The sequence below is a fragment of the Malaclemys terrapin genome, chromosome 5 (genome assembly GCF_027887155.1).
Source record: "Malaclemys terrapin pileata isolate rMalTer1 chromosome 5, rMalTer1.hap1, whole genome shotgun sequence".
In the NCBI taxonomy this organism is placed as follows: Eukaryota; Metazoa; Chordata; order Testudines; family Emydidae; genus Malaclemys; species Malaclemys terrapin.
Genome location: NC_071509.1, coordinates 143,422,435 through 143,443,403, shown reverse-complemented (window position 1 = coordinate 143,443,403; position 20,969 = coordinate 143,422,435). Strand labels below are relative to the sequence as shown.

At 48.5% G+C, this 20,969-nt stretch overlaps 1 protein-coding gene across 1 annotated transcript; it reads left to right on the top strand.

Moving 5' to 3' along the window:
- Positions 1-1,116: 1,116 nt before the first annotated feature.
- Positions 1,117-18,424, top strand: DUSP4 (dual specificity phosphatase 4). The gene is made up of 4 exons (XM_054030750.1): positions 1,117-1,518; positions 12,777-12,913; positions 13,665-13,884; positions 14,420-18,424. The coding sequence occupies exons 1-4, from the start codon at positions 1,137-1,139 to the stop codon at positions 14,803-14,805; spliced, it is 1,125 nt and encodes a 374-aa protein (XP_053886725.1). The 5' UTR covers positions 1,117-1,136; the 3' UTR covers positions 14,806-18,424.
- The last annotated feature ends 2,545 nt before the right edge of the window (positions 18,425-20,969 follow it).

Below are 20,969 nucleotides of genomic sequence, written 5' to 3'. Positions count from 1 at the left end.
GAAGCCTTGTTGTTGCCAGGAACCTAGTCACATGGGTATGAGGAGGGATGTCAGCATACAGCTTTTTTCCTTTAAAAAAAAAAAATCACTAAATCCCACAGTTTAGGCTTCCTTCTAGGTTGAGTTGACATCACTCATCCATGGCATCACAAGCAATGTCAGGGGGAGAGGTCCTATGACAATCTTGTTCCAAATGAAATCCCCACCTACTCTCACATTAAAAATAAAAGCCCAGCTATGCAAAGGATCTCTTAGCATCCATTGCTTTTAAAAATGATACCCAAATCGCTCCTTTCAGGGTCACGATGATGCAATTCATGCCAGCTCCTTGGGCAAGGTGGGGACTGAATGACCAGGGAAGAAAACATCCCCCGCATCACAAAGCTATAAAGAGGGACATCTGTGGCAAAAGGCAAGGATGATGCTGGCCTACTCAGCTGCAAAGCATTATGCAGAAGGAGAGTTATTTAAAAAAAAACAAACAGGGATGGTGCCTCCTCCCTGAGGAAGGGAGTGGGTTTTCAACCTGCTTGGCCTTGTACGGGAGATGATCCTTGGGGAAGGCCTAGGTAGGTGGGTTGCAGAGGCATAGCAAGCGCCCTCCGTACCCTCCGACCGGAGGGGGCCCCGCAAGGAAGAGGGCCCCTAAAAGTGGCAAAATAAATACCACATTCCAGTTTCTACGTTGTAAGGGCCCCGCCCAGACATACATTTGGAGGGGGGCATGTTCTTTGTTGCTACGGCCCTGGTGGGTTGGGAAACTTACAGGTGGGGCTGCCTAGAGGGGGTGTTCTGCCCTTTTCCCGCCCACCCCCAGTGCTCTCCACACTAGCTGTGTCCCCTTAATGCAGACCCCAGCAGAGCACCCAGGCCCCAGCACCCCCCAGCAGAGCAGAGGAACCGTGCCCCGCGCCCTCATTCACCAGCGAGAGCAGCGCCGCCCCCTCCGCTCCGCCTGGCTGGCTTTTATGAATGGAGGCGGGCGGGCGGTGACGTGGCGCGGGCGAGCCCCGCGCTCCATTCAGCTGGCGGCGCGCGGCGGCGGGGCGGGGCCGGGCGCTGTAAAGGGCCGGGCCGGGCCCGCGCGCTCGCTGTGGGCTCCCGGCTGTGCGGCCCCGCTGCCAGGCCGGCCCGCCATGGGGGAGCTGCGCGAGGTGGAGGGCAGCGCGCTGCGGCGGCTCCTGCGCCGCGAGCCGGGCGGGCCGGGCCCCGGGCGCTGCCTGCTGCTGGACTGCCGGCCCTTCCTGGCCCACAGCGCCGGCTACATCCGCGGCGCGCTCAACGTGCGCTGCAACAGCATCGTGCGGCGCCGCGCCAAGGGCGCCGTCAGCCTGGAGCAGATCCTGCCGGCCGAGGCCGAGGTGCGCACCCGCCTGCGCTCCGGCCTCTACTCCGCCGTGGTGGTGTACGACGAGCGCAGCGCCCGCGCCGAGAGCCTGCGGGAGGACAGCACTGTCTGGCTGGTGGTGCGGGCGCTGCGCCGCGACACGGCGCGCACCGACATCCGCCTGCTCAAAGGTGCGCACGGGCGGGGGGGCGTGCCGGGGGGGGAGCTCCGTGCATGGGGGGGGGGCGTGCCGGGGGGGGAACTCCGTGCATGGGGGGGGGGCGTGCCGGGGGGGGAACTCCGTGCATGGGGGGGGCGTGCCGGGGGGGAACTCCGTGCATGGGGGGGGGCGTGCCGGGGGGGAACTCGTACATGGGGGGGAGCGTGCCGGGGGGGGAGCTCCGTGCATGGGGGGGGCGTAAATTCCGCGGCTACAAGAGGTTGAGTGTGACCCATGTGGGGGCGACGGGGGCTGTATTCCTAGGCTACAAGGCTGGCAGGCGGAGTCCCCTGTGGTCTCTGGCTCTCTGCGCGGTATTGTGGGGCAGACGGGCCGCCGTTGATCTGTGACTTTATGTGCGGGGGTCTGACCTGGCTTGCAGTGGGGCGGACTGGGCTGCTCCCCCCACGGCGGCCGGGGGGGGACGGGACTGTACTGCTGGATTCGTCCTGTGTCTGCGCACACCCGTGCGAAGCGCCCTGCCGCATTTCTTAGCTGTACCAGACAGCCCCCCCTCTCCCCCCGCCAGAACAGGCTTCGCGGGGAGGGGGAGAAGGACTGCGCTGGGAGCCGGCGGCTGCTCCGGGTGTAGTGCGGGGGGGGGGGATTTCCTTCCTTCCATTTATTGGCACATTCCATTCATTCTTTCACACTCCCAGCCAGGCTTCAGTGGGGCGGGGGGACGGGAGGGTTAATCGAAGGACTCCCACCCCCTCGCCTTCCTTCCCCTTTGTTAGCTAGCTAGGCAGCACGCCTGTGGCTTATGGTGTCTCCTCCCCCCCCCCCCCCCCGCACAGTGGGTTTTATTGGGTGCTGCAGTTGTTTCCTGCCCATTTGACTGGTCAGCTGTTGGGGGAAATGCTGCTGGTGACCTTTGGTTGAACCGCGAAGGCGATCTGCAAGGAGGGGGTGTCGGTTTAGGTTGTCTGGTTTTCTCTTCTCTCCACCCCCCAACCCTTGTTAACGTTTTAACGTTTTACCTGGGGAGGAGGAACCACCTGAGCTGGGTGTTTGTTACAAAAAAGAAATCTAGACGTGCGCCAGCCAGATTCGCTTCTGTTTACAATCCTGGTGTGGCAGATGGAATGTGCTTTCTTGAAGGGAACTCTGTTTTATTTCTGTATAAAACCATTTTTATGTTTGCCACATTTTTCCAGACAGTTACTATCTAAAGACAAAAGAAAATTGTCTGTGCACAAGGAGGATTTCACTTTCTCAATTTGTCTGCTTTCTGTGGTGTTTTTAGGATAAAGAAATAATGTAATTTTTTTAATTCCCCTTCTTGAAGGGTTCTGGTGCCCCTTCCTGTATGTCCTTTCCCACCCCGTCTAGAGTCATTCCCTGGGTCAGACTGGGTCTGTGCTGATTTTGCTAACTAACTGGGTTTGTGGATAAGAACAATGCTCTAATTAGTCAATTTTCTGTTTCATGAGTTAAACTGACTATTACATTATTTTTTAAAGTATAGCATTGACATTGAGCTCCAAAGGGTCTCTTAAAGGCAAAGCATGCATTTTAAGATAAACCAGATGGGATCCACATGCATGTGTGGTTTGTATTTTAAAAAAAAAATACACAATTTCAGGAATTTTGTTCTCAACCAAGCTCGATTATAGAATATATTCTGTCTTCCTGGTGTTCTTCAGCTATGTCCAACTTTAAAGCAGATTACAAATCCATCTCCCACTGATCTCAATGACTGAGCTATGCAGATCTTTAGATTGGGTAGATGGAACTAATTTGAATCAAATTTAAAAATAAATTGTTCACATTGGGATGCTGGATTGCTGAAGGCAGATTTTGCTGTAGCAAAGTAGTCTGAAGTGCGGTTCATTGTAGTAGAAAGAAACCTCTGGAACTGGGCTGTATAGGCTGCTGATGTTTTTAATAAACAGTCTACCTCCAATAGTCACTATTATAAAAGCAGACTGACAGTAATGACTTTTTTTGTTTTTTGGGGAAGAAAAAATTAAAAATTCTTCTACTTCCATGTTTGTTTAGGTAATGTGAGTCCCCAGTGGAATTACATTTTTGTCTTACAGCTAACGCGTTTTAATGTTTTGGTTTTACTTACAGCGATCTGTGTGTGCCATTAGATGATTGTTTAAACATAATACAGGGAAACCCCGGTATAACGTGCGAATTCGGATGTAACGCGGTCATAATGTGGCTCCGGCTGCCCCAAGCAAAAAAAAGGGGGTGGGGGCTGGAGCACCGCTGAAGCGCAAAAAAGAGAAAAAAGGAAAAAAGCGGCCAGAGTGCTGCCAAAGTGCTCGGGGCAGTGGTCAACTGGGGGCCACCCGCGCCTCCCTGACGGTGTCCCCAGCAGAAGGTGGGGAGGGGGCAGGGGAAGCCCCCAGCGCTCCAACCCATCCCCAGCAGAAGCGCAGGGGGTGGTAGGGGAAGCCCAAGCACTGGGATCCCCCCCCCTGCGGCCCCAGAAGGCAGCGTCACAGGTTGGGGGGGCACTCACTCCCCACTGCAGCCTCAGGCTGTGATGGGGGGACCGGGCATCTCTGGTCTTGGGGGGCCACAGTGGGGGGGTGGGAGGACATAAGGTAGCAAACGGGTTGAGGAGCTGGGGGGGGGGTGGAATGCTGGGACCCTGAGAGGCACCTCAGGGAAGGAGCAGAAAGGGGTGGAACCATGGACGGGGAGGAGCCCGCAGCCCTGGAACTCTCTGTCCCCAGCAGGCACGGGGCCGCGGCTCCTCTTGAAGCCAGATAGAAGCCGCGGCCCCACGCCTGCCGGGGACAGAGAGCTCCAGGGCTGCGGGTGCCGATGCTCACTGTCCCTGGCAGGCGCGGGGCCGCAGCTTCTCTCCTCTGCTGGGCACTAGGCTGTGCACATCAATGCACCGCCTTCGGGACCACTGACTGGCTTGAAACCCCACTATACCGCGACCCAGCATTTAGCGCGATGTTACTTTTTGGACCCCAAACATCGCAGTATAGCGGGGTTTCGCTGTATTTGACATTTACATTGTACTAGGTACAGTTAAAAGAGCAGGAGCTTTTCTAAGAATAAACATTTACATAGCAATGGAACCTAGTATAAATGTTTGGTCTTTTTGCAAACTGAAAATGCTAGTTTGTTTCAATACAATCACTGACGAGATTTTTTTTTTTTTAAACGTAAAAGTTAAAGTTGGGCCTGACCTGGTTTCTTTCAACTTTTTTGACTGAAGTATTCCTTCCTGTAAAACTGACCCTTTGGTTCTCCAGTCTCAGATTATATGTAAAGTCATAAGAACATAATATAAGAATGGCCATACTGGGTCAGACCAAAGGTCCATCCAGCCCAGTATCCTGTCTACCAACAGTGGCCAATGCCAGGTGCCCCAGAGGGAGTGATCAAGTGATCTCTCTCCTGCCATCCATCCCCACCCTCTGACAAACAAAGGCTAGGGACACCATTCCCTACCCATCCTGGCTAATAGCCATTAATGGACTTAACCTCCATGAATTTATCTAGCTCTCTTTTAAACCCTGTTATAGTCCTAGCCTTCACAACCTCCTCAGGCAAGGAGTTCCACAGGTTGACTGCGCTATGTCAGGAACTTCCTTTTATTTGTTTTAAACCTGCTGCCCGTTAATTTCATTTGGTGGCCCCTAGTTCTTGTATTATGGGAACAAGTAAATAACTTTTCCTTATTCACGTTCTCCACACCACTCATGATTTTGTATACCTCTATCATATCCCCCCTCAGTCTCCTCTTTTCCAAGCTGAAAAGTCCTGGCCTCTTTAATCCCTCCTCATATGGGACCCATTCCAAACCCCTAATCATAGAATATCAGGGTTGGAAGGGATCTCAGGAGGTTGTCTAGTCCAACCCCCTGCTCAAAGCAGGACCAATTCCAAACTAAATCATCCCAGCCAGGGCTTTGTCAAGCCTGACCTTAAAAACCTCTAAGGAAGGAGATTCCACCACCTCCCTAGGTAACCCATTCCAGTGCTTCACTACCCTCCTAGTGAAAATTTTTCCTAATATTCAACCTAAACCTCCCCCACTGCATCTTGAGACTGTTACTCCTTGTTCTGTCATTTTAGTTTCCCGTCTCTGAACCTTTTCTAAAGGCATTATATCTTTTTTGAGATGAGGAGACCACATCTGTATGCAGTATTCAAGATGTTGGGTGTACCATGGATTTATATAAGGGCAATAAGATATTCTCGGTCTTATTCTCTATTCCCTTTTTTCATGATTCCTAACATCCTGTTTGCTTTTTTGACTGCCGCTGCACACTGCATGGATGTCTTCAGAGAACTATCCACAATGACTCCAAGATCTTTCCTGATTAGTTGTAGCTAAATTAGCCCCCATCATATTCTATGTATAGTTGTGGTTACTTTTTTCCAGTGTGCATTACTTTGCATTTATCCACATTAAATTTCATTTGCCACTTTGTTGCCCAATCACTTAGTTTTGTGAGATCTCTTTGAACTTCTTCAGTCTGCTTTGGTCTTAACTATCTTGAGCCGTTTAGTATCGTCGGCAAACTTTGCCACCTCACTGTTTACCCCTTTCTCCAGATCATTTAGGAATAAGTTAAATAGGATTGGTCCTAGGACTGACCCTTGGGGAACACCACTAGTTACCCCTCTCCATTCTGAAAATTTACAATTCATTCCTACCCTTTGTTCCCTGTCTTTTAACCAGTTCTCAATCCATAACAGGATCTTCCCTTTTATCCCATGACAGCTTAATTTACGTAAGAGCCTTTGGTGGGGGACCTTGTCAAAGGCTTTCTGGAAATCTAAGTACACTATGTCCACTGGATCCCCCTTCGCCAGATGTTTGTTTGACCCCTTGAAAGAGCTCTAATAGATTAGTAAGACATGATTTCCCTTTACAGAAACCATGTCGACTTTTGCCCAATGATTTGTTTTTCTGTGTGTCTGACAACTTTGTTCTTTACTCTTGTTTCAACTAATTTGCCCGGTACTGATGTTACTTACTGGTCTGTAATTGCCGGGATCACCTCTAGAGCACTTTTTAAATATTGGCGTTCCGTTAGCTATCTTCCAGTCATTGGGTACAGAAGCTGATTTAAAGGACAGGTTACAAACCATAGGTTAATAGTGCTGCAATTTCACATTTGAGTTTTCAGAACTCTTGGGTGAATGCTATCTGGTCCCAGTGACTTGTTACTATTAAGTTTATCAATTAATTCCAAAACCACCTCTAGTGACACTTCAATCTTTGACAATTCCTCAGACTTGTCACCTACAAAGGACAGTTCAGGTTTGGGAATCTCCCTAACATCCTCCGCCATGAAGACTGAAGCAAAGAATCCATTGCGGAGAAACTAAATGACTTTATCGTCTTTAAGTGCTCCTTTTGTATCTCGATCATCCAGGAGCCTCACTGGTTGTTTAAAAAGAACATCTTCGGATGCACATAGAAGTGGGTTGTAGCCCACGAAAGCTTATGCTCTAATAAATGTGTTAGTCTCTAAGGTGCCACAAGTACTCCTGTTCTTTTTGCGGATACAGACGAACACGGCTGCTACTCTGAAAACTGGTTGTTTAGCAGTCTTCCTGCTTCTGATTTACTTTTTGAGTTCTTGGCTAGCTGTTCTTCCAACTCCTTTTTGGCTTTTCTTATTACATTTTTACACTTAATTTGGCAGTGTTTATGCTCCTTTCTCAAACCTTTTTCCCAAGAAAGACCTATTACACCTAAGGGTGTTTGTATGGCATTTAAGACCCAGGGGTGGGGGTAAATGAAGTTAATGGGAGCAATATCAGACCCCAAATCTGTTATGTTAAATTCACTTTAATCTGTCTTTTTAAAAATTGTGCCTGGGTTACTGTTATATAATTGGAGTCATTCGAGTTGACATGTAATACCTGCTTTACAGTAAAACCATGCTTTAAAGCAGTTGTGCAGCTGGGCTAACTGGAGTACAAGGAGATCAAAATGTCTTTCCAAACACCTATTGAAGCAGTGGCTAAATCACAATTAAGACCCAAGAACCTGCAGCTCCACAAACCTTTCTTCTATAGACCATTCTGCCTGCCCACATTCCACAGCTGCTGTAATCACCGCTATGATGTTCTTGTAGAACAATCTGACTTTATATTGCTTGTAATCCCGCCTTGGGTTCTGTCTGTCATGGAGTGCAGTGTTTTAATACAGAGGCTGCCTAGCAAGAAAAACATCGCTCAATAATATGAGCAGCAGAACCTCAGGATGGAGCAAAATGTTAGCATCAGATTTTTAAATCAGGCAGCAAATTGTGTGAGGGAGGTATCATTTCTCTGGCCTTGATTCTGCAAAACAATCCCATTGACTTCAGTAGGGGGTGAACAGGGATGAACTTAAGCACGTGCATACAATAGAACCTGTTTGAGTGCTTTGCTGAAACTGGCCTGTTCCCCACTAGGTGCACACAATCAATGCAAATTTCCAGTTCAGTTTTTTTACCAGTGCAATCAAACTTGATCTAAATCCCAACCTTTATTCGGGATTGAATACATAAAGAATTGCACAGCCAAGAAGCATTGCTCACAGTTTAGGGCCAGATTGTGAGTACACCTCTACCCAGATATAACGCTGTCCTCTGGAGCCAAAAAATCTTACCGCATTATATCCAACTTGCTTTGATCTGCCAGAGCGCGCAGCCCGTGCACCCACCCCCTCCCCGGAGCACTGCTTTACCGCGTTATATCCGAATTCATGTTCTATCGGGTCGCATTATATTGGGGTAGAGGTGTACTTCATTGCTCTTAGTCACTCCAGTCTAAATGAACCTGAGATCTGAATCTGAGATTAAATCCTGGCCCCATTGCAGTCAATAGCAAAACACCCTTTGATTCAGTGGGGCCAGGATTTCACCCCTTGTCAGTTCCTATGTATGGAAGACAGAGGTGCCATCTAGAAGCTGACTGGAGGACAGCCTGTGGCCTGATGCTGCAATTCAGCTCTGTCCTCTGAGACACACAGCACCAGTGTCTGTGGGAGTTTCCCCTGGGTGTGATGACTTCAAGGTCCAAGCTCTAAAGACTTAGTTAAAATAGTCTTAAAACATGAAAACTGTTTATAGGTATCAAACAAGAAAAGAAACCAGAATTCTGGCAAAATGGTAACCTCATGTGGAAGTCTAGCAGTTGTAAAGAGAAGGGGTCATGTAACACCCCCACCAGCACTCCATGAATTGTTGTACTACCCTTTTCTATTCCTTCCAGAGCATGAGTTTCTATGAATGCAGAGGCTGTCAGCTCACCTGTTGTGCGGTGGGTGTTGAACAGTGGGTGCTCGTCCATCTTCTTATTGCAATTCTTTTTGCTGCTGCCTATGCTACAGAGTCACACCTCAAAGGCAACAAGGAAAAATGCAGAGCCTGAGATCTACAAAAATAAGGGTACATGAGAATTTGATGTGTTGATCTCTTTAGAGGCCTAAAAGACCTGATAACTAAGCATGCCTGAAATCTACCTATTGCTGTATTTCAGTGAATGTGCTTCTAATATGGGGCAGTATGTTGGAAGGAGAAATGTAGGCCCGGTAATCAGTCTGCTGGGTTTTATAGAAGTTGCCACCAAGGAACAGTAATTGGAAGACCTGCAAACCCAGAACTGCAGTAGTCTGGCTGGGACAGAACACATCTGTGGATTAAGATTTCAGCAACTAGCCTAGAAAGCATAGGCCTTCAGCTTTGTCTACACTGGACTTTCGTCAGTAAAACTTATCATTCAGAGATGTGGGGGGAAAAAACACCCACCCTGAGCAACAAAAGTTTTACCAACGAAAAGTGCTGGTGTGAACAGTGCTTTGTGGGCAGGAGACTGCTCCTAACGCCACTCATTGGGGGAGGAGGGGGGATTTTTGTTGGCGGGAGAGCTCTCCTGCTGACAAAGAGGAGCTATACAGCACACCTTTTAGTGGCACAGCTATGTTGCTAAAAGGTGCATAGTGTAGACATAGCCCTAGTATGGCTAGATTCCTGCAGTGATGATAAAACAGCTTAATTACATGCACAATATAGATTTTTAAACAGAGGTCAACATTTACAAGGACTCAAAGATCACTAGTGTTTAAAAGAGAAATATCCCTGGAGGTAAACAGATGACGTTTGAGATTCCCTGCACTAGAGCCAATCAATAACAGTTCTGTTTTGTCTGTTGGTAGGAAAATATGAAGCCATCTGTGATTGAATATCACATGAACAATTATGAAAACCAACAAGCTGTTTCCACAGCATCATCAGATCTGTGTTTGTGTGGTTTTTTAATATATGTAAGTGTGATACAGCAAACCCTTACTCACAGGGATAAGCATTGTCTGTCTGATTCCATAAACTGCAAGGCATGGGGGAACTGGGCCAAGTGTTAATTTTAAAATCTGTTTTGAGCAGAGAAGACTGCAGTGGGGAAAAGGCATGAACAAGACTTGTGCTGACCTAGAGCAGCAAAGATCCAGCGCTTATTGACAATAAGCATCTCATTTCCCCCACCATGTAAAATCATCCTGATCTGGTAACAAACCTAACTTTCACCTGGTGTAGTCACTTACACCTATGCATTTCAGTTGCTTCACACAAGTGTAAATTATTGCATGAGATGCAAAGTAAACAGTCTGTGGGGTTTTTTGTTTTTGTTTTTTTCCCCTCCTCCCACCTCCCTAGTCATTCATATAACTCTTGTTAGATCTGGTGCTAAGCACAGGGTTGTGAGTTTATTTGGTTTTGTACTTTCCACCCCAAGTCCAAGATAAAAACCTTAACTCCAACGTGGTCCCATTTCCAAGAGGCTGGAACGAGAGTGAAAAGTGTAAATGGGAAGAGAGTAGCAGGCCAATGTAGCTTGAAAAGAGAAGTCTCAGACATTGCAAATGTAGCCTCCTTTAGACAGTGACACAAACTACCCAGTCATGGCCTCACCCGTTTAATTTTGAAAGCTGGCACTAACCTGTTTTCTGCTCTCCATTATCACTTGAGCTAGCACTCAACTGTTTTACTCCGGCACTCTGTCCAGCTGGCTTTTCAGTCTCTGGAGTATGACGCCTTTGAAGATGTTAGTTTTTTGCCCTTCAAAATTGTCAGGGTTTTTTTTCCCTTGGTATAAACAACTCAGAACAGTTGCCTTCACAAGGTCGTTCTTTCTTTTGGGAGCTTGAGCAGATAAGGATGGCAGGACATTCTCCTATTATCTACTCTGACAAAATCTTGCTTCCCTGTCCCCTTCCAAGCTAAAAGATACTTAACTGATCAACAGGATTTTTCAGCCTGAAGACACAGCAACCTGGGGAAAGATTCTAGCAGCCCTGAGAGAGCGAAGGTGCTAGTTTGCTCCTAACCACTTCCCAGAACTATACTTGCATTTGGGCAAATTTCTTTAAGCAAAATGAAATTATAAATGAGATGTGAAATCTGGATTTGTCACCTTGATGGGGCAGGGGCTGTATTTATGTGTATGTACAGTACCTAGCACTACTGGGGACTCTGGGCACTGCTGCAGTATGAATAATTGAGTGATGATTGATAAATGAGCACTGAGTCTGCCCCACCCCTTCCCCAACTGGTGGGGAGGGTTAGACAGGCTACTACTGTGGCCACAGTTGGCTACTAATGCCCTATACCAGAGATTCTCAGCCCCATGCTGACCTCACGTTGTGACCCTCTTTCAGACACAGTGATACCCTTTGGAAGGGTTGGGGTCATGCTCCACTGGTGCAGAACTTCTGCAGTATAAATTGCAGGCCCACAAAAACCATCCCTTCAGAACAGAGGTTGTGACACAAGGTTGGTTGACATCTGGTTCTGGTCCATCCCTGGTGTTATGCTGCTGTAACCATGTGGAGTGCAGTGCAGCCATGGGGATCAGATTAGAACTGCCCCATGTGGGATTTTTGTGTTTGGGGGGGGGGGGGGGGAGAGGGTGCAGATACTAGAGGCCAGGCTTGTGCAGAGGGTGTGAATGATGGCGTTGGCAGGGTTTGCAAATCAGACCCTGGACTAAAGCTGGATCAGAAATGAGTTTGTGCCCAGCTGTGCCTTGGACACAGCTCTGCTGCAGGGAACTCTCTGGCATGTAACAGCAGACTGGGGCCCTTCCTGCAGCAAGGCTACTGGGCATGTCTTCTCATGCTGCATGCATGGCAAGGGCAGTCTTGTGAGTCCCTGGGAATGTTGCCCTTTGAGTGCATGTACCCACATTCACATAGAGCCCCATCCTGTGTCACTGACCTCAGTGGGAGCAGGTCAGCGTTGGCTTGCCATGGTGCTGCAACCCACAAAATGGAATAATCCAAGACCGATTCTGTACTGGGGATTGCCCTGATAACTGCCACTAGTGTAGTGTCACTAGTGCAAGGAGACCAGGAGAGGACCAGTGATCTCTGTCCCTGCAGGGTGGGGATGGGACAGCAATCAACCAGTGTCGATGGCAATTTCCCTGTGTGCACTGGGGGCTTGCAATGGTCTGAGCCCAGCGTGGGTACCAGGATGGCGCTTCTGTTATTTACGTGAATTATAGAAATGCTGACAAGGGGCTGGATTTTACCAGCCCAGTGGTTATTATGTAGCTTCAGTGTGGGGAGGAGGTATGCTGTGACAGACAGGAAGAAACGAGTGGGTCTCTCCTCTGCTGGGTGATGGGAACACACGCGTCACTGAGAAGAGAAGTGTATTGATGACACAGTGCTCACCCCACCCCTTGGCTGCAGGATTTCAAGTGAGATGCTGTGTCTGCTGATCACAAGGGCCACTCGGGGGTTGGGAAAAGCTAGCCCTGGGCAGGGACTTTGGGAGCCAAGGGCCCAATCCTGGGAAGTGCTGAGCTGCTGTAATGCTCTTGTCTCACTGGTTTTCCTGGAGCTGCTGATGCCTCCTTGGGAGCCCAGAGGGGGGGCAAAGCATAGCCCCTTGTGGGGTCAGTAGCTCAGAATGGCTCCTTAAGGTGACGTGCCATGTTCCTCAGGTAGTCTAGCAGTCCTAGGCAACCCCTCCCCGTCCCTGTGCACTGGTAGCATTGCCCCGAGAGCCAGGTACAATGAGATGGAGACTAGAAATGACTGATGCCATCCCCTGCAGCAGTTTCCTTGCAGCAGTGACATCTAGTGGCAAATGTAGAGCTGTTTTGCAGCAGCTCGGCCGTGTCTCTGCATTCTGTCAGCCCTTGGGATCTGTAGGTTGGCAGGGAATGCAGGCTGCCTTCTGCAGACAGATTTGTCTAATGAAATCACTTTTCCAGGGTGACCCTTCATGCATGTCTCTTTAATTGCAGGAGGTTACGAGAGGTTTTATTCGGAGTACCCAGAATTCTGTGCAAAAACAAAATCCCTGAGCAGCATTTCTCCACCAACCAGCATGGAGCCAATCGGACTAGGGTGCAGCTCCTGTGGGACCCCCCTGCATGATCAGGTAGCTTCCCTGTCCTTCAGCCCTGCTCTGAGCACTATGCACACTGACCTTGGCACAGTGTTTTAAAGCGTTTTCCCACATGCCGTGAAATTTATACCACCCTGAGCGGGGCGGGGGTCTCTACAAATAGCCCAAACCACCATCTCCTGACTCATCACTTGTGAGCCACATCGCATGACCTCACATGTACAGTGCATGTGAGATCATGCTGTGCACAGGACACCATTTTTCTCTTCCAAAGGGTGTCCCCCCATGCTGTCTAGGCTCCTGGGAGGAAACAATCCATTCCAACAGGGTTGAGCAGGTAACCCATTTGGGAAGGCCTGCTGTAATGGGTGCCGCTCTGGAGACTAGTCTGTTATGGCTGTGTGCGGTCTGCTGTTATATGGGCCTGAACCAAGAGTGACTCTGGCGTCAGTGGAGATGCTTGGGATTCACACCAGAGCTGGAGGGTTTTATTTGCCCACTGGGTGCCAAAGCCTACATTTCCAGAAGCTCAGTGATTTTGCATGTCTCTGTTTTTAGTGGTCTGACATGAGACCCTGGGAACCAGGCCCTTTCAAAGGGCCCCGAGTAGGCCACTCAAACAGATGATTCCCTGAATCCTGCGTCACTCTTGAAGATGCAGGCTCTGCTGGCTTTTGCTGGTAGCTGCTCCCAGCCTCCTTCCTCCTGCCTGTGATGTTCTCCCCTGGCCTCCCAGCGATGTTCCCCTCTAACAGTGCCTTTGTGTTGCTCTCTCCGGAAACAGGGAGGCCCAGTCGAAATCCTTCCCTTCCTCTACCTTGGCAGTGCGTATCACGCAGCCCGGAGGGACATGCTGGACACACTGGGGATCACAGCCCTCTTGAACGTCTCGTCGGACTGCCCCAATCACTTCGAAGGACACTATCAGTACAAGTGCATCCCAGTGGAGGATAACCACAAGGCCGACATCAGCTCCTGGTTCATGGAAGCAATAGAGTATATAGGTATGTGTGCTCTAATGGCTAAGCCTGGAAGCTGTGTGGTGGTTGTGGAGGAAGACAGATACTGAGGTGGGGGGAGGGCTGGCTTATTCTCTCGCCCCAGGGGCTTCCCCTCTGAGCCAGGAGAAGTGTACATTTGCCCAGGGCCCCGTGTCCTATCTAGAACCTTCCTGTGGCCCAATAGTGGGGCAGGCCCCACTGTCTGTTGAACACTGGTTTGGAAAGGCTCCCCTAAAGCACCCACGCACTTTGGGTGCCTGCTGTGGCCCAGTTCTGGGGCCTGCTTTCCACAGGGATGAGTGCTCAGACCTCGGCCAGCAGTGCCCAATGGCAAGCAGCTGTCTGGAGCTTGTGACCCTGCTCCCCCATCACCAGCAGGGCTGTGGCTGCTGCTCCCTACAGACGCCCTATTCCTGTGGCCTGGTCTGTTGACAACTCCTGTCTATGGTGCCAGTGGCCCCTTGTCAGCAGGGGAGGCTCTCGAGCTGTCCGTGTGAGCAGGATGAGCTATTCACACCTCCTCCCTTCTCACCCCCAGACTTGGTGAAGGACTGCCATGGCCGGGTACTGGTGCACTGCCAGGCTGGCATCTCCCGCTCTGCCACCATCTGCTTGGCCTACCTGATGATGAAGAAGCGTGTGAAACTAGAGGAGGCCTTTGAGTTTGTCAAACAGCGCAGGAGCATCATCTCCCCCAACTTCAGTTTCATGGGTCAGCTGCTGCAGTTTGAGTCCCAAGTACTGGCGACCTCCTGTGCTGCCGAGGCTGCCAGCCCCTCGGGGACACTGAGAGAACGGGGCAAGGCCTCCTCCACGCCAACCTCCCAGTTTGTGTTCAGCTTCCCGGTCTCTGTGGGCATGCACACGACCCCCAGCAGCATCCCCTACCTGCACAGCCCCATCACCACCTCACCCAGCTGTTAGTGCCTGGCACTAATTAAGGCACTGGGGCAGTGCCTCCAGCACAAGGGATGCTGACCTCACAGCTGCTGCCAGCCATGAGACTGCAATAACTGACTGGCATCGCTAGCCAGCCCTGCCACTCTCACCTTGACACCAAGCAATAACGGTTGGTCTGCTGCTGGCTTCAAGCTGCCTGTAGGGGTCCTTGTTTTCATAGAGAAACTTCTTACCTCATTTTTTTATTTATTTATTTTTTTTCTTTTAAAGCAGTAAGGCTTGAAGTTGTGAATTCCACAAATCCTGACAATGTGTCTGACCAGTTTCGTTTTGGGGGAGAAAATTACAATTTCCCAAAGTGCCTGGTTTTGATTTTTTTCATTAATATTTCTTTAATAAAATCCCCCAAAACAAACACCCAGCAGAAATATTTTTAACCTGGGCAGGAGACTTCTGGTTTTAAAACATGGACTTGCTAAAAACAAAGTTTGAGACTGAGATTTATTGCAGTGCTTTCCTCTGAGTATTGAAATGCAACATTTGTGCTGTCAGTGATTCTATAACCTATTTATGTTTTAACTATGAGCACAACAGCATGCAGGTCTCAAAGCAGCTAGAGAACAAATCATCTTATCACACACCTGCAAGGACAAGCGTGGGGATACTGTACCATTCTCCTGTGTCGGGGGGGACAGGGATTAACATGTGCATTTCCAGGCTGGACACAAGTGAGTTCAAATCACTCAGTCACTGCACCATGGACTCTTCCATCCAAGGAACAATCTCTGTGCATAGTGGGTAGTTCATATGGGTAGTATCCTGTCTCCTTCCTAGCCCTGCTTGTATCTTGCATCAGAAAAGGGGTGGTTTCTTTACTTGGGCATGGCCAATGCTTGTACACATGCTTTGCACTCTTCACACTCCTCCTGGAACATTGTGTTCATCTTGGCATGAGCTGATGGGGACTCTGTGCTGAGGCTCCTGGATGCTTTCTTGGGATCCAGCCTCTGAAGATATAAGGTAACAGTGCCATGCTGGGAGTTTGGGACCATGGCATGCTATGGTGATCAGTAATTCATAAGCATCAGTGACAGTAGGGTGCTGCTCTGGTTGCCTCAACAATGTTATTTCCCCAAATCAGAATAGCCTTTTTCTCCACTAGAGCAGTGTTCTTTCTCCATTAGGGAAGAATCTTGGCACCTCTGACAGGGCACGGTCACTGTCCTGTCTGTGGATGCAGGAGGCCTTTCCCACTCTGAATGTACAGTGCAGTTGGGTGTGGATGGTGTCAGTCAGTGGGCACCCATCATTTAAAGCCATGAGTCTGCAATGCCCTGCTCTAAACCTGGACTCATGGGCAGGAATGAATCCAGCTATACTAAGACTCTATCCTGCCTGAGACTGCATTTGCTGGTAAAGTGGTTACTAGCTTTTTGTCCCCTTGTCAATGTCCCTAGTGTCACTCTAGCTGCATGCAGATCCTGGTCCCCTTGGCACAACTCCCATTTATTTTACTGAGATCTGGGGCTAACAAGGTATGTCTACACTGCCCAAATAAACCCCAGGAACCCTGCAGCAGCAAATCTCAGAGCTTGGGTCAGCTGAATTGGGCTTGGTCTGGGAGGTATGAACAACTGTGTAGATATTCTAGCTTGGGCTGGAGCCTGGGCTCTGAAACCTGGGAGCTCTGAGCCACAAGTCTGGGTTTTATTTCTGTTGGGTGGCGTAGAGACAACCATGGGGTCCATGGCAGCAAGCCCAATTTTCCAGCGCAGCAGATTGAAATAAAAAACAAAGCAGCAGCTAATGGAGCGATTTCCTCTGCTATGTCTGGGCTGTTGGACCATTCTGGCCACTTGGGGACAGACACTTTTCACTGCTGACAGATCTTCCCTTGCCTTTCTAGCAGTGTTGATTTCTCCATGGGATTTGTCCCTTTTAGTTCTGTTTGAAACTCTCCCCAGAGCAGTTGCACAGCTGAGAACCATCAGTTCCCCAGACCTAAATACTGCTGGACAAGCTGACTGTTCTGCCCTGTGGTGGGCTGCTTATGGCAGAAGGAAGCAATGCCAAAATGGTATCTCAATAATGCCCCCACCAACCCTTTCTGAGCAGAGGTTTCTCTTCTCTTTCAGCCCCCTTAAATACCAGCTTGGCCCCTGACTCAGCCTGGGTTGGAATGTGCTAAAATTACCCATTAAAGGAATAAACTCTCAGTGCCCAACCAGGGGAAGTAGAACATTCATCCTTGCATTAAAAACCAGTCTGTTAAATGAAGATAGTTCGGCTCAAATGTTCAACATAGGCAGCTAAGCTGCACCTCTGAGCTCCAGTCAACATTGGGTACTTGCACATTCCAGCTGCTTTGACTTTTGCATGTGCCAATGTCTTGCAGTCATAGTTTTGGGTTTTGGAAAATGTGTCCCTTTGTATGTTCCACACCAAAACGGTAACTCCTCCCCAAGCCAAGGCCTCCGTGATCTGATCAATTAAAAGACCAAGCACTCTCACTAGCCTGCAGTTAGCATTGAGCAAAATTGCATTTCTCATAATTCTGCTGTTAATGCAAATGCACCATGTAGTCTGTAACCTCTTCCCTGGGAGCAGGGTTCAAAACTGCCATCACCTTCCCTTTTTTTTTTTTTTTAACTACTGTATTTAGTGTTTGTAGGGAGGGAATCTATACCCATATCTGTTTGTTTACCAAGAGCAAGAAACCATTAAACCCTAGCTGGGCCTGTTGTCACTGGGTCTCTGTCATCTTTGCAGTTTCTTCCAGTTGGAGTGTGGTAGAGGTGAGCACCTTGCCCTCAGCACCTGTGGGGCAGCCAGCTAACGCTGGAGCTCAGGGGTGAGTGGCTGACAGTCCTGTGTGCAGTGAGCACTTAATGCTGATTCCCTAGTCCAGGCCACTGTAGCAGGGCAGAGAGAGAAGTGGAGCTTGGTGCCGGTGCCAGTGCCATCGGGGGGGGAGAGACAGGTGTTAACCCCTTGGCATCACAGCAGGTATTGACTTTCAGGGACAGCTCTACCTGGCAGGGGAGGCTTCCCGTCACCAGGCCTTTCCTGCTCCCGGGAGGTCTTCACTGAGCATGGGCCCAAAACTAGCAGGACCTCAGGTTAACACTTTATCCACAAGATGGCAGCTCCAGCTGGTGGTGCCCTATCCTCAGCCCATTTGGGTAAGGGTGGCCTGGCCTCAGTGCTCCCCTGGTCCCACAGTCTCACTGCTCTCTGGGCACACACACATGAGGGTGCATTATTTGCTTTAGCACCGGCTCCTCAAATGGCCGCTGATCTTATGTCCTGCACTTTAAGTAACAAAATACCATGGCCCACCATAGGAGAGCATCCTTGCTTTTGATGTTTGCCCAGTATCTGTCCAGCTGGCTGCCCTCTCTGACCAAGGTGGCCACAGATGCTTCTCCAAGGGTACAGCAAGGAGGCAGCTTTGGATAAAATCCAGAGAGCAATGCAATAATTTCTGGGCCCAGCCCCCTCACTCACAGTGGTCCTCTTGCTACAGATGTCTGTAGGTGTGTCAGATGTACATATGTATGTTTTTTTTAGAAAGTTGACATGTTTGTTTTTATTTATTGCCTGAGAGATCATTTGGAGAAAAATAAATATGTTTTCAACAGCACTGTCTGTTTCCTACTCCTCTTACACAGTGCTTTCCAGCAGCAGATTTCAAAGCACTTTGCAACAGAGGTCAGTATCATCCCTGTTTTACAGATGGGGAAACTGAGGCAGAGCCAGGTGAAGGTCAGTGGCAGCGCCGTGTCTCCTGAATCCAGTGTTCTATCCATGAGGACCAGGATTCCAATATGTGGATGAGCCAATGGTGTACAAAAGAGGGGTATTGTCATGTACAATTACAAAGGTCATAGAGGAGTTTTTAAACTAAGGGCTAAGGGAAACCGGACACGTGCAGAGGAGTGAATGGTTTGCGTAGAGACATCCCTGAGTGTAGGATTTATTAAAAGGGAACTCTACCAACTTTTTCCAATCCTCTTTACTAAGATAAAGACAGGTAGGTGCTAGTGAGGGACAGTTAACCAAAAAAGAGTCCCTTTAAATATAACATGAAGATAAGCAAGTCACTATTGACATGCTGTACAAATGCCAGCAGTCTAAATATTAAGATAGAGCTTGGCATTAAATGAGGCTATTGATATAATAGGCATTGCTGAAACCTGGTGCAATGAGGGAAATCCATGAGACCGGGTAATAGCAGTACAAAATATGTCAGAATGACAGTAGGGAGTGCTAGTAGAGGAGTGCTACTATATGGGAAAGAAAGCAGAGAGTTAAATGACAAATGAATTTCTAGGGAGAGACAGCCCAGGCTTGAACAATTAGAGCAGAGCAATAGGAATATATTGCTGACCACCTGACGAGACGGGTGATTGTGAAATGCTCAAAAAAATTAGAGAGGTTACAAAACAATAATAGCTGGGGATTTCCCCTACTGAGTAGGAACATGTCACCTCAAGACTGGATACAGAGGGGGAAGAAAGGTCTAGACCCCATTAATGGAGCAGCTGGGGAAGAGGCTATTCTTGATTTAGTCCTAAGTGGAGCACAGGATCTGGTCTAAGAGATGAATATAGCTGAACAACTTGTTAATAGTGATCATAATGTAATTAAATGTGACATTGTTTAGGGTAACATATAAAACAAACCTACTACGGTAGCATTTAACTTCAAAAAGAGGAACTGCACAAGTCAGTAAAATGCAAATTAAAAGGAATAGGTACAAGGGTGAAATGCCTGCAAACTAAATGGAGCCTATTTAAAACCACCGCACTAGAGGCTCAAACTAAATGTATACCGCAAATAAGAGGACCGAAAAAATGCCGCACTGGCTAAACAGAGTACAACAGGCAGTTTGGGGCAAAAAGGCATCCTTTAAAAAACTGGAAGTCAAATCCTACTGAGGAAAATAGAAAGGAGCATAAACTCTGGCAAGTCAAGTGTTAAAGTATAATTAGGCAGGCTAGGAAAGAATGTGAACAGCAATTTGCTAAGGACAACAAATAATTATTTGCAGCAGGCTTCACTGTAGAAGTGATGGGGTGGGCAGGGGCAATCACCACCTAAGTCATTGTTTTTAGTTCCAGGTCTGAGGAACTGGCTCGACTAGAGGTGCTAGTAGAAGTAGTTTTGGAACAAATTGCCAAACTAAACAGTAGTACATCACCAGGCCCAGAGGGAATTCACTCAAGAGTTTTGAAGGAACTCATCTATGAAATTGCAGAATAACTGTGGCATGTAACCTATCACTTAAACCACATGTACCAAACGACTGGCAGCTAGCTAATAAAACGCTGAGTTTTAAAAAAGGGCTCCAGAGGCAATCCTGGCAGTTAGAGATTGGTAAGTCTAACTTCAGTACCAGTTAAATTAGGAGACATTTTATTAAAGAACAAAACCATCACCTACATAAATGACCACACTATGCTGAAGCAGCGTCAACACTGTTTTTGTAAGGGGAAAATCATGCCTCACCAATCTACTAGACGACTTTGAGGGAGTCAGTAAGCACATGGACAAAGATGAGCCGGGTGATCTAGTGTATTTGGATTTTCAGAAAGCCTTTGATGAGGTCTCTCACCAAAGGCACTTAAGCAAAGTAAGCTGTCATGGGATAAGAGGGAAGGTCTGTCATGGCTCAGTAACTTGTTAGATGCTAAGAAACAAAGGGTATAAATAAATGGTCAGTGTTCACAATAGAGAGCGATAAATAAAGGTGTTCCCCCTCACCCCCCGGAGCTGTACTGGGACCTGTGCTGTTCAACATATTTGTAACTGGACTGGGAAAAGGTGTAAAGTGGCAAAATTTATAGCCAATAGACAGTTACTCAAGATAGTTAAGTCCAAAACTGAGCTTTCACGCAAGTGGGTGATTGGGCAACAAAAGAATGGCAGCTGAACTTAAGCGTAGCTAAGTGCAAAATAATGCATGCTGGAAAAACTAATCCCAACTATCCAGAGTGCCTGGAGTCAGCGGGGAGCATTTCCTGAACACATCCACTGGTGAGCAGCAGGCAAACCCGCTAACACAAAGTTAGGCCCCATTAGGAAAGAGCGAGTGACTAAAACCAGACACGAGTGTGCTGCCACGATATAAAACCATGGTAGGCCCACACCTTGACAACTACCTGCCAGCCTGATCACACTGTGTT

Coding starts and splice junctions, on each gene's coding strand:
- DUSP4 (XM_054030750.1), top strand. CDS start 1,137: ATGGGGGAGCTGCGCGAGGTGGAGGGCAGCGCGCTGCGGCGGCTCCTG. Junction 12,914..13,664: donor GGACCCCCCTGCATGATCAG/GTAGCTTCCCTG, acceptor CTCCGGAAACAG/GGAGGCCCAGTCGAAATCCT. Junction 13,885..14,419: donor GGAAGCAATAGAGTATATAG/GTATGTGTGCTC, acceptor TCTCACCCCCAG/ACTTGGTGAAGGACTGCCAT.